Here is a 22323-nt window from a genome sequence, read left to right as displayed (position 1 = left end):
TTTAATATTTATCTGCGTCTCCGCCACGTACACGCAGTGCTCGGAATTTTCCAGGCTGCCTTGTCAGCAGCCAGATCTTTTTTCCTTTTTGGATGACAGATGTAAAATTTACCCATTGCTGACAGATATTGTAGAGGAGCGGCGGATTTCAATTAATATTATCTAGGAGTACAGTACATTAAGAGATCGACTTTCTTATTTCTGCCCGCTCCTCGGGCAAGTATTTTACGCAGCGGACACGGTATGCGGCTAACGCCACTCCCATATGCGGGGTTTTCAAGTACCGTATTTTTCGGACTATAAGACGCAATTTTTTCCCCAAAAATTTTGGGGGAAAAGAAGGGTGCGTCTTATAGTCTGAATGTGCCTGGCACCCGCCGTAATAGAGAGGCGAATGCCGGCAAGTGATAGACGCCGGGGCCTGAGACATCGCTGCGATCCTCTGCCCTGAATGAAGCCAGCAGCGGGAGGAGTGATGCTATTCTGCTCCTCCGTCCCCCCGCCGCTGGCTTCATGCAGGGCAGGGCAGCGATGTCTCAGGCCCCGGCGTCTATCCCTCCCCGGCATCCGCCTCTCTAGTACAGCGGATGCCGGGTCTGCAGTCTGTCAGCGGCCTCTTCTCCCCCGGGGCCGGTCCCCACCGGCCCCGTACCTGTAGAGTTGCAGGCCGGCTCCTGCGCGGCGATATTGCAGGAGCCGACCTGTTCGGGTGAGAGCCGGGAGCCTAATGAGGCTCCCAGGCCTGTCACTGCTATATTAGTATTGCAGCTGGTCTCTATGACCAGCCGTAATACTAATAGACAGAATGTCCCATAGACGGCAATACACTTGTATTGCCGTCTATGGGACTTGCGATCAAGTGACCGCAGGTTCAAGCCCCCGGGGGGGAATAAAATAGTAAAAAAAAAAAAAAAAAAAACCTTTAAAAATATATAATAAAAATATGAAAAATAAAAGTTCTAAATCACCTCCTGTCCCTAGAATATATATATAAAAGTAGAAAATCATATGTCATAAACCACCGGGGTTTTTTTTCAATACAAGGTGATCTAAGCAATAGATATTCCCCAAAATGGTATAACTAAAAAGTACTTCTGGCCCCGCAAAAAAAACCCCACTCTATGCATCCCCGTACAGCTGCAGGGTCACCTGTCAATGTGGCCTTGCAGCTGTTGCAAAACTACAACTCCCATATATTAAATATTTTACCATTTTTTGCTTCAAATTTTTTTTCCCCTATTTTCCTCCTCTAAAACCTAGGTGCGTCTTATAGTCCGAAAAATACGGTAGATTCTTTTGCAGGGGATTGATAAAAATCGTATTCAGACTCAGCACCCTGGTATGCTCACATTTCCTATATGATAAAGGTTTGCTTTGGACTTTATAACCATTGAAACGTATGTATTTTTGTATAGGTTAGCGGTGGTCATAATAGCCGCAAACGCAAATCAAAAGATCTATAATCTATATTAAAAAACGTGACCAGTGTCCTATAGAATGGATTTTATAAGATATAGGCACAAAGGCACAGACCGGTTTTGAAGGCCGCAGAGTGGAACGATGATATCAAATGCAAAATGTTCCTACATCCAATTTCTCCTAATCTCTTCCTCTCAGCTTTGGTACTTGGCATAAATTAGGTCATAGATGACAATGGTGCATTCTCCACGCTTGTCTCCTTCCCTTTATGTCAGTCCGTCAGGAAACGCTTACAGTTTTACACCATAAAGCAGAGATTTTAATACCCAATTCCAGATCCCTCTTCTCAAATACACACATGAAAATAGCCCTCAAGCGATTCCTGGTATTACTAGAATACGCCTACTGACCTGACAGCAGCGGAACAACTTCATCCCAAAACCGTAATACGAATTAAGCCGTGTTCACGACTGCAATGAAGTCTGCATCACAGATTCCAACTAAAATCTCAGGTGAAAAAAGTCAGGTATGCAAGATGACGGATAACTTAACAGTATGCGGTGGATCCCATTATAATCAATGGGGTCTATTAGGCTCCATCTATGACCTATTCTCCCATACAGAAATCCTGACAGAGATATGAACAAAGTCTAAGCCTTCATTCACACAACATATGTGAAAATCAACCTTTTTTTACGTTTGTTTACACCCAAGGCGCGGCCATTTTCAAGGATCCCCCATACATTACAATGGACCATCAAAATAATCATATGAATTAAATTTAAGGCCGTCGTGTGATGTCCATTAAAATAACCAATGTCATACAGCCATAACTCACAGTCATGTGAATGCAGCTTTAATAATCTGGTCACTGGGACAAAGTACAATATGAAAGCGGAAAACGCTGTGCTTCCTCTTAAAGGGACACACTTCTATCCAACATTTGTTTCAATATACCATAAATGCCAGCGCCACTTTTGCTGGTATAATGGATTTAAAAGGGGTAACAAAGGATTTGGAACTTTGTAAACGGGATAACACCTTATAGGCAGGGATGGTAGACAATAGGGAATATAGGATAGGCCCTCAATACTAGATCTGTGGTGGTCCGACACCTGGGATCCCCAAAGGTCAGCTGTATACAGCGTAACTGAGTAATGTTTACCCACAGACATACAGTTTTATAATACGACATACAATTTTTAGTGAGGGTACAGGTACTGCCCCATAGACTACGATGGGACAATGCTGCAGTACCTACACCAGACACCACGGTTTGTATAGCGAGTGAGTAGTGCAGTACCCACACACGGACCGTCTCTATCAGGTGACCTGTGGGGGTCCATGTGCCAGATCTAATATTGAAGGCCTACCCTAAGGATAAACCATCAATAGTAGAACTGGAGAACCCCTTAAAGTCAGTTTACTGGTGCAAGTGGTCAGTGAAATCCTCGCCAGTTTCCAGCATAAGTGCACGGCCTATGAAGGATTCTCCCATTAGATTTAAAGGGATTTTCTATTAAATAAGTTATCCTTTATCCATAGGATAGGGATAACTTGCAGATCAGTGGAGGAAGAAAGATTGAAAAAAAAACAAAAAAAAAACAACAACAACTGAATAACAACCTAAAAAGAGCAGTGTGATGGCCATTACAAAAACACCATTTACACTGCAGTTTTACGGTGTGCATGTATTGGTAGGTATGGCCCATCTACCAAAAGGAAACATACACGTCACTTTACAAAGAGAAGACCAGAGGAAAAGTCTACTTAAAGGGGCTTTGCCACAAAGAGCTTTTATCATTTGCCCGCCTAATAGGGAATAAGTGTGTAACCGCTGGGTGCTAAACCAATAAGAATAGGTGCCCATTGTGCAAGTGGTGCAGTCGTATGCATCTATGATCATCACTCCATTAACTTCTAGTACTGTCAAGTATAGGAGTCTTGTCAGACCATAGAAGTAAATGGAGTGCTGTATACCAGGAACCCCATTCTTGTGACCGCTGGGGTCCCCTGTAGTCAGACCCTCAGCAAAATTTTATTACTGTGGAAAGCCCCTTAAAAGTGCTATGCTTGAGTGACATGGTACCGAAATGGTGTCAGAAGAACAGACACCAAAGAAGGGGGGGGGGGGTGTAATTTACCAACCCCTATACCAGTTTTCTGGTCTAGGCGGGTGACATTTGGTGCAAAGCCCTTTCTTGCCCCCACTCCCTGTCCTGAGCTAATCCAGTTCCTGAATGGCCTACATAATTATCCTGGTGCACAGACACGCACCCGATTTGTGAAGACGCCGGAGCCTTTTGATAAATCAGGTGTGCCTTGCGCCTATGGGGCTCTTTATTGAGACCGACAAATGAAATGTCAGTCTTAATAAAAGTGTCCCTTAGTGTCTGCTGTACAGCTCTTCACAGACCAAAGTGTGACCATAAGCTGCAACATGTGTGCAATGTCAATTGAGGAACTGCGGGTGAATAGTCTAAAAAATACCCCTGTAAGTCTGTTACATGGCTCAATACCACCGATTTTAGGAGGGGGAACGAACAGTGAAAATAACAGGCTTAGTGATAACTCAGATCCCGCGCCTTCCCCATCAATATACACACAACGAAGAGTTAAATCTGCATCCAGTATGTTTGGTATGTTACAGTATCACATACTGTACAGTCAATGCTCCTGCTCATTACACCCACCAATGTGGGCTCAGAATAACTATTTATAAGAAATCTTCAGGTCTCGTTTCACCTCTGCCAAAAAGCCATGTGGTGCCAATGTAACACACTGAAGTGTTAAGTATTACACAAAAGCCGCCCGCGTCTTATTTTTAAAGCAAAAGACAAGGGAACATTAAGTAAAACCACTCACACGTGTCATATCCGGCATCACTGACGTCTTAACTGCAACAAAAAGAGCGATCTCTGATCTAAAAATTACAGCAATTGAGCAAAAAAAAAAAAAAGGAAAAAAAAGCAGTTGTCCCTTTTTGAACTTTTCGAATGGAAACGAAAATGAAAAGTCTCCATTTCTCTAGCTTCGGGAAGCACATGACGACTATTATGCAATTTAACATTTCCAAAAATGGAACAGCCATATGCCTTTTAAAGGCACAGAGATGTACACAGGGCTGAGTAACGCAACACCAGGCTCCAACGTCTGACCTATGGCACCAACCCAGCCTTGATCGAAAAAGCCATGATGAGACCAAACAAGTCAATGAGATCAATGATCCAACAAGTGTGAACATATGCCAATCCGGCCAGCCCACCATAAAGCGCTGTACACTATACTGTAAGCAGGTTATGGATCTCCAACAGAAAGAGTTCTTAAAATCTACAGACCTAGAAGAGTATTAGGGTGAATTGATTTCCTGTGAATGGATTACTAAAAGACTTCAGATAAAGGGAAACATTTCTACAGTAGATCTGCCATGTGTGAATTCAACCTTACTAACACTAACACTTACAACACTAAGTTATGATGCTCACAATAGACCGTTCCTGTTCTGTAGAGATCACTTCTCAGCAGTCACCTCCCTATTATAACTAGCAGGGTTACAATGAATATAGATGTATGTATATAGATAGCACAGGATCCACCACTAATAGGTGATGGGCACAGGTCAGTTCAACTCCTCCCCTTTCCAGCAAAGGACCTTGCGCTAAATGTGCACCCCAATGTGCCGCCAGAAATTAGGAGTCACCCATGGGTACAAATGGAGACAGAGGGCTCCATCTATATCAGTCTCTATATCGCTGTTAATGTTTATTGCTCTCATCGTAGGAGGGATGACAACAATGGTTCCTTGTAACATTAGTGTGAACGGTCCCTAAAATTATTAGAAAAAAAATATTCATCAGCATCTGGTTTTATTTTGTAAAAACATTTAGAGGATATGTTCCCCTTTAAGGAAATACTAAAGACAACTAAACCAGCAAGACTAGCCAAAGCAACAAGTACTGTAACAAACACAGCCCTTGACTTTTATGGGGCACATTTTTAGGAACATGGCACACGGGCTGACAACTGGTGGAGAATTTGCACTGAGGCCTGGAGAGTTCATAGCATCTACATTACTAATACAAGAGCTCCATTGTGGCCGTACCCCGGGCAAGCACGCTGCACAACACTAACACAGAACTATCCAAGAAATGAAAGGAATTTCACAAGTGAATGAAAAATCCTCATGGTTCTTATCTTCATTATGCAAGAGGAAATCCAGTTGTGATGAGAGTCAGCTGCTCCTCATGTGACACGCCACAACCCAAATTATTATTTTAGCATGCTCCTCTGAAGGGCCAAGTGTTCTCCTGCCTGTGAACATGGCTGCCAGATGAACTCTGCACCGCCCTAGCAAAATCTGATACCAAAGTGTAACAATCCAATATATCCTTTATCAGCTACAGCTGGACTTACGAAAGACGTCTATCATATGAATGCATCTATGTATTTGGAGACCTCCCAATTCTCCACTGAGGGTACATGGAGATAAGGATAGGGCCCATGGATATCAACTACTCAAATTAACTTGTTCTTAGATAGTAAAACTGCTGCAACTTTTTGCCCCCTACCCAGAGGGAGCACAAACCCCAGGACGAGTCAAGCAAGTCACGTATATGAGGGAAATTGCACAAGCTGGTCAAGAGCCAACAGGGATCTGATATTTATGGCCAGGCTTAGGCTAGCAGTTGTCTACGTACCGCAGACTTTGGACGCTAGTAACGCTGACACTACAGACAAGAGGAAACTTAACTTGATAATTTCGTCAGGACCGGAAAACCCTCTAATATGTATGGGAGTACCCCAACTATCCCAATCACAGAGGTTGGGCATGTCCAGCAACCATTTACTGCCTCACTCTATTAAAAAAGGCCAGAGCATTCATGCATGCATATGGGAGAGTCTGAAGCAATAGCGATACCTACAGTATATACCTGTCGGATCTCTCCTGGAGCCAGACACTAAGAAATTAAAGGAATTTTCAAAGCTTTTCATTTGATGACATATTTATAGATAGGTCATCAACTGAACCGATTGAAAACACTTGAGACCCCCCACATAAGCTATTTGAAGTGGCAGTGGTGCGTACAGAGGCTTGTTCATGGTCACATGGCTTGTTTAGAGCTCAGTCCCATTCAAGAGAATCTGGTTAACCTGCAGAACCAAGCACAGCTGCTGTAAAATATACATCAGTGTGCTTGGTTTTTTGTGAAGAAGCCACAGAGCTCTTCCAAACCCTGCAGATAGGTCATCTGATATGCCCCAAAATCCCCTTTAACTAGACAATAATAGAAAGTAACCCCATCATACCCACTAATAACGAACATAAATAGGGCATCATACCAGTACCAGAAAGTCTGACACAGATTGCAAGTTTTTAAGTCTAAAGAGAACCTAATTGTATGAAACTCATGTGATGTCAAGGGGGCTTGGATTGCCGAGAGTTTATAGATTTTATATGAAAAGAAAAAAAAAAGTGTTAAAAACAGAAGATACAGGCGTGTGCAGACCCCGACATCAGGCAGATCCCTTGTACAAGCAAACATTGACAGGGCAGGCAGAACTAATAAAAGCCATAGACATACACTAACACATTATCACATGTAGAAACACACACAGGCAGGATATTTGCAAACACTTTGGAATTTAGTAATGACATCTAATTTGACAATTGTATCAGCCATAAAATATCTGGCTAATAAAGATGCACAGGATTTTCTTTCTACCGTGATTATTGGAAAATTACAGTAAGAAATGTTGATTTTTTTTTTATTTTTTTTTAGAAAAATGCTACAAGACTGCCGCAACCAGACATCAATGTTCGCATCTCTAAAGGGAGTCTGTCACCATAATCCAGACCAATAGGAAGGTTAGAGTCACCTGTGTTTTTTCCCTTGTCATATTGTGCAGTTTGTGTCAATATGCAAATGAGCTCTTTGGAGCAACAAAGGCATTGCCACTTAAAGAGGACCTTCCACCTCCTGGGGCACATGTGGTTTTATATACCGCTAGAAAGCAGACCGTGCACTGAATTCAGCACACTATCTGCTTTCACGTTCAGTGCCCCCGGTGATGACCTATTGGTGCCGTTACCGTAGCTCTTCACTGTCAGAAGACCATTTCTGACAGTCAGTCAGGAACGCCCTTCCTCACAGTAGAATCTATTGCACTGTACTGTGAGAGGGGACGTTCCTTACCGCCTAGTGATGATGTGATAGACTAGTACTATCAGGAGGGGAGGGGGCGTTCCTCCCTGCTCTCACAGTACAGCGCTATAGACGCTGCTGAGGAAGGGCACTCCCTACTGTCAGAAACCCCCTTCTGACAGTGATGAGCTACAGTATCGGCACCGATAGCTCTTCACCGGGGGCACAGAACGTGAAAGCCGATAGGGTCGGCTTTCTAGTGGTATATATATACCGCATGTGCCCCAGGAGGTGAAAGGTCCTCTTTAAGTCTTTAGAGCAGGGGTAGGGAACGTACGGCTCTCGAGCTGTTGCAAAACTACAACTCCCAGCATGCATACTGGCTCTGCTGTTCTGGGAACTCCCATGGAAGTGAATGGAGCATGCTGGGAGTTGTAGTTTCACAGCAGCTGGAGAGCCAAAGGTTCCCTACCCCTGCTTTAGAGCAACGACAGCACCCTCCTTGCTCCAAACAGCTCCTCTTCATATTGACAAAAACAATGATATCTTGGCAACGGAAGCATTGATTCACAAGGGGAAAGCACTTAGACCTGAACCAGTCTGCGAGGTTGCATTGAAATGATGGGTTCTGGTGAGAAATTCCCTTGAAATAATAGTTTTTATTTCCAGGAAGCTGGAGACAAGAGAGAGAGAAAACAAGAAGGTATATAAAAAAAAAAAAAAAAAAAAAAAAAAAAAAAAAGACTCGCCTGTTACATACCCTCCAATGCTGCTCTGTTGACAACCCCCCCCCCCCCCCGACTAGTCTTCCAGCAATGATGTCACACGTCATTCTCAGCAGGCATGTGCAAGTACCACTGGGCCAGGTATTGGCTGCTGACCCCATATGAGTGATGATGTGTGTGAAGTCTTCACTGCAGGACAGTGGGGAATCACCAGAACGGTGTCATTTAATGGGTTAGTAATACTTATTTTTTGTTAAGCCACCGCCTGCACTCAGGCATTTCCTTAATATTCTGGACCATCACTTTAATAGTGACAGTTCTCAGTGTACAGCTACGTCCGGAATTTCAGAGAGGTGCGCGGCCTGGTCACGGATTTACTTAATTTATAATGAGGCCCGCACCTTGTCATAAATCTGGCCAGTTCTTGGCAGGCACAAGGATCAGTATCCCAGTCTTGATGAATCCCTCCAATGTTCTTCAGTAAGTCTGACAGAAAGGGATGTCTGCGAACATGGGAGTGAACGGCTGCAGGCTTTGGCCATGTAGTTTCAAGTACTCGTGAAGAGGGTTATAAAGCAGACATTCGCCTTTTTTTCTTGTATTTCTACTGCACAGCTCTGCACAAGGTCAGGGCATGGTGCCGCAGCGAGACATCACTGTATATGTGAGCAGTCAAACACGGCGGCGCTGTCCACATACTTTTGTTTGAAGATAAAGAGATAGCAGCCATTGCAACCAGCGAATACAATAGTGAATGCCAAAGCCAGGCCTTGGGAATGGTGGAGACAGTGTATGGGGCAGGACATTATTTGCTTTGCTGAAATGTTCTTGAAAGAGAACAAAGTAAGACAAAAAGTGTGTAACAGCTGCTTGGCACACAAAGCACTTTATTAACTTCTTGTAAAAGGCAACTACCGGGAGGAAGAGATTTACATCCCCTCCTTCCATTTAATATGTCACTGAAAGGTACCCAGGAAGGCGGCTATTCAAGGCAGCTAATCCTTCCCGAGGATCCCCATGGGAATAGACTGGTCAGCCACCCATGTACAGTCACACTCTCTGCCCTGACACCCAGGCCTTGTGAAAATTATTACCCATGCCAACCAACCAGAGACCACTATTCCATTTCCAGCTCAGAGTAGCACAGTAATAATAATAGGGAAGGAGTTTATAAAAATTCTGGAAAGTTCTTGTACTACCCAGACCCAAGTTATCAGGTTACTAAACAGATACAGAGATAAATAAGTTGATGGGTTTACATGCAAAGACAATTGCTACAGTCCAACACAATGTCAGACTGACCACGGCTGTGTGTATACAGCTTTCTGCGGCATAGTGGATTATGAAACAGCGAGCTCCCAAATAGACAGTCACTGTACTAAACTGAACGTTGAGTCCGTTACTGCAGCAAACCGGTGATGCAACATGTCTGTAGTCAGTTTGGGAAACATGGTTGGGTGAGGGCTGTGGCCTCCTGACTGAATGCCAAGCACAAGCATGGTATGTTAGGTAGGGGTTTTGCTGAGTATTGCAACTCAACCCCTATTAACTTGAATGAGACTGAGCTCCTGCTGTACCATGTGATCGATGAACATGATGTCATCAGCACATAGAAGAACCCGCAGAACTTGAGGCACCATCAGCCTTTACAAACAGCTGACTGGCAGGGGCCGCAGGTGCCGGACCCCCACCGATCATATGTTTGATGACCCTAAGGATAATCCATTAATATGCAAGTCCCCAAAAACTACCTTGAAGGGTTATTTCTGTCTTATGAAGTACTACCTACACATGCCCTCACTTTGTATCTGACTTCTGAGACCCCCACAGGTCCTGAAAATGAAGGGGGAGGGGGTCACAGAACTGGTGTATTGCAGCTTCTATGATCATAAAGTGGTGGCAAATCATAGGAATGTGTTGCCACTTTATCAGACAGAATTAACCCTTTAAAATTCACTAACTACTTCAGAAAGATTCTTTGAGACTTAAAATAATAATGAAAAAAAAAAAAAGTCATAAAAATCTATAACAGAAGTCTATGTCACACAAGATCGGTAAAGCTTACCGTGATGACTGCCTTGCTAAGGCATATCGAGCCCCGGCATCCATATTCAGTTTCATCCTCAGATTTGTAGTAGCTTAACGTGTTGCTTTTTAGGATCACCCATCGATCCTGCCAGCCATGTATGTAGTTGGTCCACTAGGAAAAAACACAAAAAGGCACAAAGTAAATTTGCAGAATAGGATTATATAGCTCATAAATTATGAGGTTGACTTCCTCCTTTTTAAGCTATTTTTCATACCAGTCATGACATGTATACAGATCTCTAGGAGGGCTGGATGACAATCAATATACAGGTCAGAGAGGGACACCAGTAATACCTGTACGCTACGTCGTTCAGCAAGTTTTCACTTACAACCTACCATAAAGCCAGCTACTTAATAATTATGACAATACATAGGAAGGGTGCGAATACACAAGTAGGAACCAGACAACTATTTCTGAAAGAAATACTGTAAAATCATCAAGTCATGTCTATTCAGGTGTTTTAAAAGAGAGAGGAAGAGGTTAAAAAATAAGTAAGGCTAGAAGCAGTAGGGATGGCTACCATACAGCGCTGTTTAAGAGCTGATAGTTGCCATTTAACTTCCCTATCAGTCTCTGTATATGGTTGATCCTTCATTGGTCGCAACTTTCATGTGGATAGATGTGGACGTCTTCACTGTAGCCAAAGACTGCAGGAGAGGCTCACACATAAGAACCTGTTCTTTTGTTGTTTTATCACATTCTCTCTCTTTGAGCAAACTGACCTGTCTATAGGCTAGATCATCAATCTGTGATCTGTCGGATACAACACCCGCACCCCACACAGGTCAAATACTGAGGACCTATTCATCTGGCACAAGTTAGGCCTGGTTCACATCTGCGTTCGGTATTCCATTCGGGGACCCACGAAGGGAATACTGAACGCATTAAAAAGCGGTGAGCAACGAAAACATACAGACCCCATAGACTATAATGGGGTCCGTGTGTCTTCCGCACGAATCACGCGGAGAGGACAGTAGCTCATGAAGCACTTTTCTCTCCACATGACTCATGCGGACACCACACAGAAAACACACGGACCCCATTATAATCTATGGGGTCCGTGTGTTTTCATTGCTCACCGCTTTTTAATGCGTTCAGTATTCCATTCAGTGGGTCCCAAACGGAATACCAAATGCAGGTGGGAACCAGGCCTTACTCTGTTTGTAGCAAAACTGACTTTAAATATTCTTCTCTTTAGAAATTTCCCCCATTGTGTAAGAACATGCTACATTAGCAGCCAATATATTAAAAAAAATAAAATAAATTCCTTAAGGAATAACAGAAGAACAACCTAAAGGGGTTATCCGGGATAAATTAAAACTCTTACTTACTGTGGTTCCAGTTGAGACAAACATCAAGTCTATGTGCTGGTTTCAACCCAGAGTCACTCGTGGAACCAGCTCGTGGACACCCAAGTCACTCCAGGGTTTTATACTGACTGCCAGATTGAAGTCGGGGAGGAATATTTCCCCCTGAAATGGGGCAATTGGCTTGAGCCTCATGTTTTTTTTTTCCTTCCCCTGGATCAACACTGTAGGGATTGTAGGGTTATAGGTTGGACTTAATGGACTAATGTCTTTATCCAACCTCATCTACTATGTAATGTAAGATAATGTCTGACACACGATCCCCTATTTGACTGCCAGCTGACTTCCTCTAACCATGTCCATTTGGCTAGGACTGCAGGAAACAAGTGTCTGCCATACACCTGATGTCAATTATTTCATGGAAACTCTATTGGATTATATTCCACCCAGTCTGTCTATGACCCCTTTCCCAAGCTGTCCCCATGGACATGCAAGAAATAGACAAAAATCTTAAGCATGTGGCAAGCTTTAGACGCCTGCACAGAGGCTAAGGACCTAAAATATTCCATATCTTAGTTGTCGGAGACTGTTTACCACACTACATATCAGCAAGGTGCCCTACAACAGTGAATGGAGACAATGCAGAATAAAAACTTTAGGCAAAAAGAGAAAAAAAAAACCCAAAACATAAAAGCTAAACAATCCTTTGTAGTCCTGAAAACCTCAATGAAAGCAATAAAATGCTCAACATTTACACTCGGAAGGGCTGAGTGATCGGATAAAATACATTAGATGGCAACAGTCAGGAAGGAAGTGACCACATCCTGGTGGTCCACACGCCGGACTTGAGTAACGCTCGCCTTTACAAGAGTCTGGGTATCACCCACTGAAATCTAACTCACATGACCGGCCGCTGAATGCAGAATTAATACTGTAAATTATTTATTCCCAACCTATTGTACAAAGGTCACAGAAACAGCCTGGCATAATCCGGGCAGAGGAGGCAGCGCCTCCATTCACATACAGCGAGCGGTGCCAGCTGCAGATAGAAGCGTGAAGTCATCTACTACAACAAGGCGCTCAAAAAGAAATAAACACACTTCTCCGTATAGACTTCTAGGCTGAGATCTGCAAGGAAACGAGAGCTTTCTTGTATTACAGACACACCCAAGTGGACTTGAGAAATTCCAAACACTTCTATTAGGACATCTGATTATTTCCAAATGTAGCGAGGGGAGGGCGGCAACTCAACATCCTCTTACTATCACAGGGCAGGACGCCGACAGATCTGCAGACATCTGCTGCTTTAGGCAATGCACACAAATATTTACTAGTGGAGCCTCCAATCTGACTTTACGGAATAAATTACTTCTGGAGATGGATAATATAAAGAAATTAAAAAAGTTCAGTGATCTGGAGAAAAGGAGTCAGATATGAAGGTTTCCTCGCCCTACCACCCAAGTACAATGTGAAAACAGTAAAATGTCTCCCGACCACATTTTCCATAGTAACCATCTTCTTGGAGAAAACCTCCCCCCTCCAAAGACCACTTTTTGATGTCATTTTGGGTGGTCGTCTCCGAGAGGTTACACTGTATCTCAGACTATGCGGCAGAAATTCACAATTCTAGTGAAAAACAGGATCACAGGGTTTTTTGGGTTTTTTTTTGAAATGGTGAATTTAATTAAATGCATAGCCCTAGGTGGAGCAAAAGGGTGGAAGGGAAGGGAGGGGGGATCCAACATCTGGGACCTCCGGCACCAGCTATTTGTACAGCTACTTCAGGTGTGAACCTATGTCAGTAAACCAATACATAAAAGACATAATGGAAAACAAGAGGGATTTGGGAGGAAATCTGATACACAGGATCAGGAGTGGCTCATCCTCACTAAATCAGTTCGCCCGAGTTATCCAAAAAATGTCCAAGATCGCCTTGAACCCTTCCATTTTTTTTCTTCGATACAGCAGTGAAGTATACCATTTTTGGAACTTTTTTGATGCTAGAACATAGATCTAGTACCCATGGAGGTGCAGGTCGCTTCTAAAATTTATCAATCCTCTTGTAAGTATATGAACTAGTATAGAGATTCTCAGTCTCATCTTAAAGGGGAGGGGGTAACATTAAAGAGAGAATTGTGTACACTTGTTGCCAGAATATCTTTAACTGTGGGCAGGCCCAGAACAAAGTTGATAGTGCCTCTTCTGGAGTCAAATATGGTCCACAAACGTCCGTCACCTCCTGATCGCCTATGGAGCTGTATGGCGTTACTCCAAAACATTAACAACTAGTACTGGCTCTCTCTGCAAAGTCTTAGCTGGCAGATACCAAATCAGACGCCAAGTTACTGCCATAAATGAGGGGCCCAGAAACCATGTAGGAGTGTGATGACAGGGTGTCCAAAACGGGATCAATGGTAGATGTCCAAGATGGGGCACACATCTAGCATCATTTTTCAAATTACATGGACAGACATACTGTAGTAGGTCTATAAAGAGTATGTACGTAATGTCTGATCTGTGGGGAAGTATAGCGGTGGCGTGGATTGTAGGGAATGGGAGGATTTCTCTAGTTCTAAGATCAACTAGATTTGCAAATTGGAAGAGCCATTTAAAGTACCACAACCTTAATGGATCAAGTCAGCCCCTCTGAGAACCTTGGGTTGTGTAGGAAAAGTCATTGTGAAGACGTCTGATGGAAAGTGTCACATGCCAAGTGTCTGTTCTATAGGCCATAGGGGTTAAAAGTGGCAAGTTACTGGTGGACTAGAAAAAGGGAACTGTACTGGGGATATCCACAACTTTGCCATATACTGAAGGTTTTTACACAGCATGTGGTTTGGATTGGGTAAAAGCTCGCCCACTATACGGTTACTACTCGTGGACCAACCTCTATAAGACACACAAGACTTACCAACAGCCACGTCTAAGTATTATATAATAATAGGATACGCAGCCTAATAACCAATGTACAGTCAACGGTATTAGCGCAGTAGTGTCCATAACAACCAACCTGCCTTATGTGTTTAGAATTACAGAAGAGGACGAAGTCTACGGAGAACTATAACCAGGCTATTCTTCAACTACTGCAAAACTACAACTCCCAACATATCCTCAGCATGAACCCTGTCAGCAGAGATCATTTTACAAGCCATCTAATAAATCCTTTAAGCAGAACAGATTTCGATGACCAGACCCCTACTCTATAGGTTACTGCTCGCCAATCTATAGGAATGAAACTGTAACTCTAAGGATGTCCTGACAACCAGAGACAGCACACAAAAGGTATCTGACAATAACTAGCCACCCTTTAGGCTTATATAGGTACTCCTCTACTACAACACTAGGGCCTTGTATAGAGGGCTTATAAAAGATGGATGAGGCCGGACGTCCACCCCTGGAGTGTTAGAGATCTGATACCCCCCGCTCAGGTAGTACATAGTAGGAGGTTTAGTTTCCAAACTGCTGGACAGCCATTGGTATACATGAACAGAATATCAAAATGGACTTCTTATTGGTCCAGCTGAGTCTACAGAACACTATACATTACAGCTATGTAGAGGAATACTGAAAGGGTTAACAGTCTTTTATGACAAATGTATAGAAGGTGTTTATGGTGACTATGAAGAGGAAATGGCCTTTGTACCGAAGCACTGCGCACACTCTGCGCAATCCGAACACCAAAGGCACCGATCGATTAGTCAGTACACGTAGTCCTCCATCATTGAACCCCTAGATTCCGGGGTGAATCTAAGGTGTTTGATGCAAAAATGGGGCCACCCTCTGTCACTCCAACCCACAACATAATTGCAGGGGGGTGATGGTTTACTATGGTAGCCATGGAGCTAGTAAAACCTCCGGAGACATAGTGCAGGCGTGGCTTGAAGAAGTTCTCCAAGGAGTCGGTCATAACTTATTTCTTCCAGAGTATTGTATGTGACATTCCTCAAGGGTTTCAGGCTTGTTCTGACCCTGGGTCATCGGAACACATACATGACCCCATATTACGGTACTCCATGTTCAATGCTTGCCACCTGTACTATGGGGCCTGGCAAAATACGGTACATAATTATAATAGTAAAACCAGCCCCCATAGTACAGATAACAGGGAAGGGAAGGCGTAACTCAAGGGCTGGTCCCAATCATGTGAACTGGGATCAGAACCAGTCCAGAAGTCCTTGGATTGTCACATACAAAAAATATATAAGGCGAAAGTAAGTGATAAGAGACTCCCTGAAGAGCCCCTTTAACAGTCACCCTATCAGTGGATGGGGGACAGGCTATCTTTGCTTGAAAAACTGTTCACCACACCCCATTTCATGGCATAGGAGTGGTCAATCGATCAATAATACGAGTCCCAGGGTACCCGAACCAAAAAACAAAGTACAAAGTAGTATGACAAAGTTTAGTTAAGCCCTTGTACAGTGACACTGACAGAAAAACAAAAAATAACGGCGCCCCTAAAGCGAATAAAATTTTTTTATATATATATATATATATATATATATATATATATATATATAGTATCCAGTTACAGCAAGTAAGTTACTGATCAGTGGGTGAACCAAACTGATCTTGATAATTATGGTCTTTTGCACCCCAATTGTGTCCCGCACCCCCGACGTGCAGCAAACACCTCTCTATTCATTAGCGTGGGGACCATAAGAGAAAGCCAAGGGCTCATACTTAATGGAATACCCCTTTAAGGCTTGAAGCTTACCTTTCACAATTGAAAGGAGGCTGAACGTATTCCCCAACAGCAGATGTAAGGGAGAGACCTATGGGGCTGCTGGATTTTAATGTCAGTCTTTTCATTCTAGGAGGGGTAAGCCGCCACCCGAGATGTCTGGCAGCAGCTTCTTACCCTCTCCTTAGCCATATGTATGGGAAGGGTCAGAAGAAATAGTCATCAAGTGTTCTGAAGATATCTACATAAAGTGTATAGGCAGCTTCAGACAAGAAGGATATCCCACACTGACATTATACATATATAGCAATGCACCAGGACCATAGGAGAGGAAGCTCCTATACGATGTGATTACCTATAGCAAGTCCTATACCTATTATACATACTGTATATAGCAATGCACCAGGACCATAGGAGGAAGCTCATATACGATGTGATTACCTATAGCAAGTCCTATACCTATTATATATAGCAATGCACCAGGACCATAGGAGAGGAAGCGCCTATATGATGTGATTACCTATAGGAAGTCCTATACCATATTATATACATATATAGCAATGCACCAGGACATAATATAGAGATACTCAGTGACCATAAAGGGGAAAGCTCTTATATGATGTGATTACCTATAGTAAGTCCTATACCTACTATATATATATATATATATATATATATATATATATATATATATAGCAATGCACCAGGACCATAGGAGAGGAAGCGCCTATATGATGTGATTACCTATAGCAAGTCCTATACCTACTATATATATATAGCAATGCACCAGGACATAAGATAGGGATAGTCAGTGACCATAGGAGGGTAGCACCTATAGCTTACAAGATATGACTACCTATAGCAAGTCCTATACCAATTATAAGATAAGGATAGTCAGTGATCATATTGGAGAAGAAGCTCCTATATAATGTAACTACCTATAGCAGATCCTATACCTACTGTATATAACAAGGGATCACTCAGGCGTCTAGTTGTAGCGATCGGCTGAGCTGCCCACAATCGTACAGATATGACCGTCTACAGTAATAACAGGGTGTAACCTGCGATGTGAATTGATCCGATCCGATCGCAGCGCTCCAGCACACAGACATGACTGTTTTCCTATCTGCTGACTGTGAAGGTCGCTGCCCCGGTAACAGGAGACAGGCAGCTGATCAATGACTTTCCAGGAACTACAAGTGACAGGACGCCATCCCCGGCTCCGTGCGGCACTCACCTTAGAGAGGACCCCGCACAGCTCCACGGGCGGCCCGGACTCGGTCTCCAGGTCTTCCTCTGATCCTGAGGAGTTCCAGCTCTGATTATCCGACATGAGCGGCTGCCCGGAGCCTCTGCCCTTCCTCGGTAATGACGAGCCCTTAGCCAGCTCTTGTCCTGCTTCCTGCCGCTCCGAGGCCAGCTCGCTCTCAATAGATCCCAATGTAAATAAACATGCGCCAGATTCGACCAGCAAACTACAGAGATCGAAGCGCCGCCATATTCTTCCCCTGACGTCACGGTGCTGGGGGAAGGCGTGACAGGGGGAGGGGTCAGGCACAGGTTTGGAATCGACCCCTCCCATTTTTTCTGTCCTTCTGTGCCTTCAAACTATACTATAGTGACAGTCTAACCTGACTACGGACAAAAGAACCCGCCCAGGCAGTGTACGTCACTACAGACCTGATTCCAAAGTGACATGTTAGGTGATGGCAGGACGTTATGACGTCACCATCACCATAGTTTTCCTGCTTACTTATGTCTGTGTTTGTAGAGAAAAAAATGGATTTTTGTGAATGATGTAGATGTACAGAGTGTGATAAAATGTTAGTAAAGAAAAAGCCTATTCCATTTGCTGCTTACATACAGGAGCAGGGTGCCTATGGATTTGGGTGCCTGTGGCCCACCAGTAGAATTCAATCTATACAACTAAATGCAAATATTACCCGGTTTAACACATTGGAGGGCCCAGTGAAAAGGTTTCATAAGTGGACCCCCCCACACACACAGCCATCACCACCACTTAGACACACCTGACCCGCACAGATTATAATACCCCCTCAGTGACCCCCATACAGTATAATGCCCCTTACTGGCCCATCACACAGTCATACGCCCCTGTAGTGGACCCATATTATATAATGGTCCATCACACATTAACCTGTCAGCCCAAACGTTATATTATAATGTCCACCTCTAATTACCCCACAATATAACGTCCCTCCCCTGGTGTACGCACAGTATAATGTCCCCCTCAAGTTCTCCCCAAAGCTTAATTTCCCCCTCCTGGTGCCCACAGCACAAAGCTTCCAAGAAAGAAAACAAAACGTAATGATCACCTTCCCCTGGTCCCCTCCATCTCTGCTCCCACAGGCTTCAGGGAGCAACAGGCCCAGCGTAAGTGACATCACCACATTGCGCCTACTGCCTTCAAGACACTTGGAGCAAGAGGCAGAGGCCGAAAAAAGATGCGCGTTATACGAACATGCCATTGAACTCAATGGCTAACTAAATTTTACACGTGTATTTTTACACATGTAAAATGTACAAAATACACCGAGCGTACACAGAATACACGGAGCGTAAACTCTGTGTGACGGGACCCTAACAAATTCATAAAACTTAATCTACACACAGTCTGTTTAGTACTAGCCTGCTACCTGGCCTTCATCTTGAACCATTTCTGTCCTGTGGCACTCTCAGTCGCCTTCTGACTTACGCTTACATTAGATGAGGGCCCCCAAAATCCGTTGCCAAGTTGATATATGATTGGGGGCCCACAGTAAGGAGATGGGGCCCAAGAATGAGGATCGTGATCAACCCGCTTCTGTGCTTAGATGTAATCTCAGCCACTCAATGCATATACTGTATATGTAATAAACAGGGTAGTTTGTTAAATATTCACCCCAGTTTATTATACAGGAGTATAGGCTGTATGAGATGCTGTGGGCTGTCTATCTGTATGTAATGCACTAAGTGTATTAGCCAGGCACAACCCTTGAGGTGGGGTTAGGGGTCTGGGTCCCACAAAGAGATTCATCTGCTCCCCTGAGGTTTACTGTAAGCCTATACAGAAAGCTGAGATATGGGGTGTTGTCCTCACATTATTTGGCTTACTTCTTAGACTCTATACACATCTTCATTGGTTATTTCCATTGCTTTGCTTCAATGATGGAGTATAACAAATGCTCATCCATGATACCAATTATTTATAATGGGTTCCAGTGTCTGACTGAGACTTTTTTGGACTGTCCAGATGAAATCATTCTGGGGACCTAGACTCAAAAAAACGCTAGGAAATATACCTTAGTACCCTTCAAATTTGTTTCTTTTGCTGGATCATTATTGTGTTAGAGCCTGGCCCCACCGAAGGATCTAGTACTTTGGTGGGCCAGTCTGACACTGATGGAATCCATTCAATTTCCATCATGTGGCACAAACTGTGCAGAATCTGTGCTGCAGTTCCCTGCACAGCAGGTGGCCAGGGCTATGAAGGGGTTACAATGGTCAGACCCTCAAATATACCATGTCCTAGCAATATGTCATCACTTTCTGACATTCCAATACAGCTTTAAGCAACATTTAGGCTACATGGATAACATGTCTCGTCTGCTTACTCTAAAATGAGAGATTTGTCTCTATGCTTCAAGTTTAGGACTTAGGATGGAGATACGTATTACATAAAGTGCATCTGAGTTTCTATGGGATTCACTACTCATCTGTATATGGTGAGACCAGAAGGGTAGGACATGTTGGATTTCAACATGCCTGATCTTTTTTCTTTTCATCGAGATAATCCACAAGCAGCAGTGACTGGCAGCAGCTTACTTTTCTCTCTCTGTTGAAAACATGTGCACACTTGGCAGAGGAATAGGGTTAAGGAAAAACTAGCATTTTGTTGGCAGTTATCTAAACCAGTGTTTCTCAACTTTTTCAAGCAAAGTACCCTGTTGTGAAAAAAGTTCCAACCGAGTATCAGCAGTGGACACTGCGGTGTTTATCATGTGACAGATCCTGCTTCCAATATAGTGGGGAGAAAAACTGGTGGGCGTAGCGTGCTAAGCAAATCCTTTTGCTTATGGGGGTACCTGTGGCACGCACACACTAAAAGTTCTGATTGTATTTTAGCTTCCAACCAGCTTTTTTCACATCAGATCATAAAACATAAGCTGTTTGTTTATTGAGCACAGACTACCGGCTGCTGTAGAAGAGACCTGTCCCTTTAACTCTGACGTGATGTCATATGATGCCTGCCTCTGCATGGCAGCCACTGTACCTGAAGATGATGGGTGGTTTGAGTGGCACTAGCCCTACAGTAGCCTCAAAACCTGAAATCTTGTAAAATCCGCCACTGGTTCTCAGACACAACATGTAATGCTTGAGATTGCATTGCGTACTCCTTTGGGTACACGTACTACAGGTTGAGAATCACTGATCTAAAGTGTACAGCTGCCTTATGCTCTAGGATGCAGGAAGGCTGGATTACACTACTGGACCAGGAAAGTGGGGCTGTCATCTGACTACCCCATCTATTCATCCTATCATCTCCTTAGACTCTTATCTCTTAGACTGTTAGGACCCCGCAGATCAGATGTTTAGCAAAATATGCAGCTGCCAGTATTGTTCCCATCAGTGGCGTAACTACCACCATAGCAGTGGTAGCAGCTGCCACAGGGCCCGGGACATTAGGGGCCCGGTGACAGCTGCTACCGCTGCTATCATTATGCTCTGAGGTCTTTTCGGACCCCCGAGTATAATGATCGGGGCCCCCTGTGGTGGAATACTTTCCAACAGGGGGCCCCGAAGCTGCAGCAGCGGCTGAGACACAGGAGCTGCAGCTCTGTCTCCTGTCAGCGCTTCAGGACGCTCCCCCCTCTCTCTCCCCCCTCCCTTTCTCTGCTGTCCTCTGCCAACCAATGAGAGGAGGAGGCGGGGCTTATCCCTGCCGTCCAGCACAGAAGAGAAGAGGAAGAAGCTGCTCCAGGAAAATGAAACTGAAGCTACACAGGTACGTACTGGGGTTACTATACTTATTACTATCAGGCATTTGGGGGGATTACTTGTGTTTTAGTAACTCCATGTGCCTCATAGTAATAGCAGTTAACCCCATCATCTCCCTCACATTAACCCCTGTTTGCCTCACCATAAGAGTTACTGATATGTGAGACATTTGGGGGTAATAGTAATGAAGATACTTTATTATTACCTCCATGTCTCTCACATATCAGTAACTCTTATGGTGAGGCAGACAGGGGTTAATGTGAGGGAGATGATGGGGTTAACTTCTATTAATATGAGGCACATGGAGTTACTAAATTGTAATGCACAGGACCAGATTTTTTTTTATCCACAATTTGTCCTGGTATAGCGGTCAGCGGTGACAGTATTTAGTCCTGTAGGGGCCACTAAGGGACATAATACTGTGTGCAGGGGGCCACTATTGGGTATAATACTGTGTGCAGGGGCCACTATTGGGTATAATACTGTGTGCAGGGGCCACTAAGGGACATAATACTGTGTGCAGGGGGCCACTATTGGGTATAATACTGTGTGCAGGGGCCACTATGGGACATAATACTGTGTGCAGGGGCCACTATTGGGTATAATACTGTGTGCAGGGGGCCACTATTGGGTATAATACTGTGTGCAGGGGCCACTATTGGGTATAATACTGTGTGCAGGGGCCACTAAGGGAATAATACTGTGTGCAGGGGCCACTAAGGGACATAATACTGTGTGCAGGGGCCACTATGGGACATAATAGAGCGCGCAGGAATGCGTAGGAGGGACTCGGTCGAGATCTTCGGTGTCGGGGGGGCCCCATGTCAAAAGTTCGCCACGGGGCCCCGCCATTCCTAGTTACGCCACTGGTTCCCATGCTGGGCACTGCATGGCTCACTCACCTTATTCTTGATAACCGCAGTTGTGGGTAATAATAATAATAGTATACTATAGTTGT

At 44.0% G+C, this 22323-nt stretch overlaps 1 protein-coding gene across 4 annotated transcripts in view; it reads right to left on the bottom strand.

Annotated features, from left to right (window-relative positions):
• Positions 1-17840, bottom strand: part of CERT1 (ceramide transporter 1) — a 63748-nt gene extending 45908 nt beyond the window's left edge. For all 4 annotated transcript variants that reach the window (XM_075270650.1, XM_075270664.1, XM_075270657.1 and 1 more), the window contains exons 1-2: positions 17605-17840; positions 10353-10487 (exon numbers count right to left, since the gene is read on the bottom strand). In XM_075270650.1, the coding sequence (XP_075126751.1) occupies positions 10353-10487; positions 17605-17700 (231 nt within the window). In that variant the 5' untranslated portion in view covers positions 17701-17840. The remainder of the gene's footprint in view (positions 1-10352; positions 10488-17604) is intronic.
• Positions 17841-22323: the final 4483 nt, after the last annotated feature.

This window comes from Leptodactylus fuscus, chromosome 1, assembly GCF_031893055.1.
Source record: "Leptodactylus fuscus isolate aLepFus1 chromosome 1, aLepFus1.hap2, whole genome shotgun sequence".
Taxonomy (NCBI): domain Eukaryota; kingdom Metazoa; phylum Chordata; class Amphibia; order Anura; family Leptodactylidae; genus Leptodactylus; species Leptodactylus fuscus.
The sequence above is the reverse complement of the archived record's forward strand: the minus strand, read 5'-3'. Positions and strand labels throughout refer to the sequence as shown.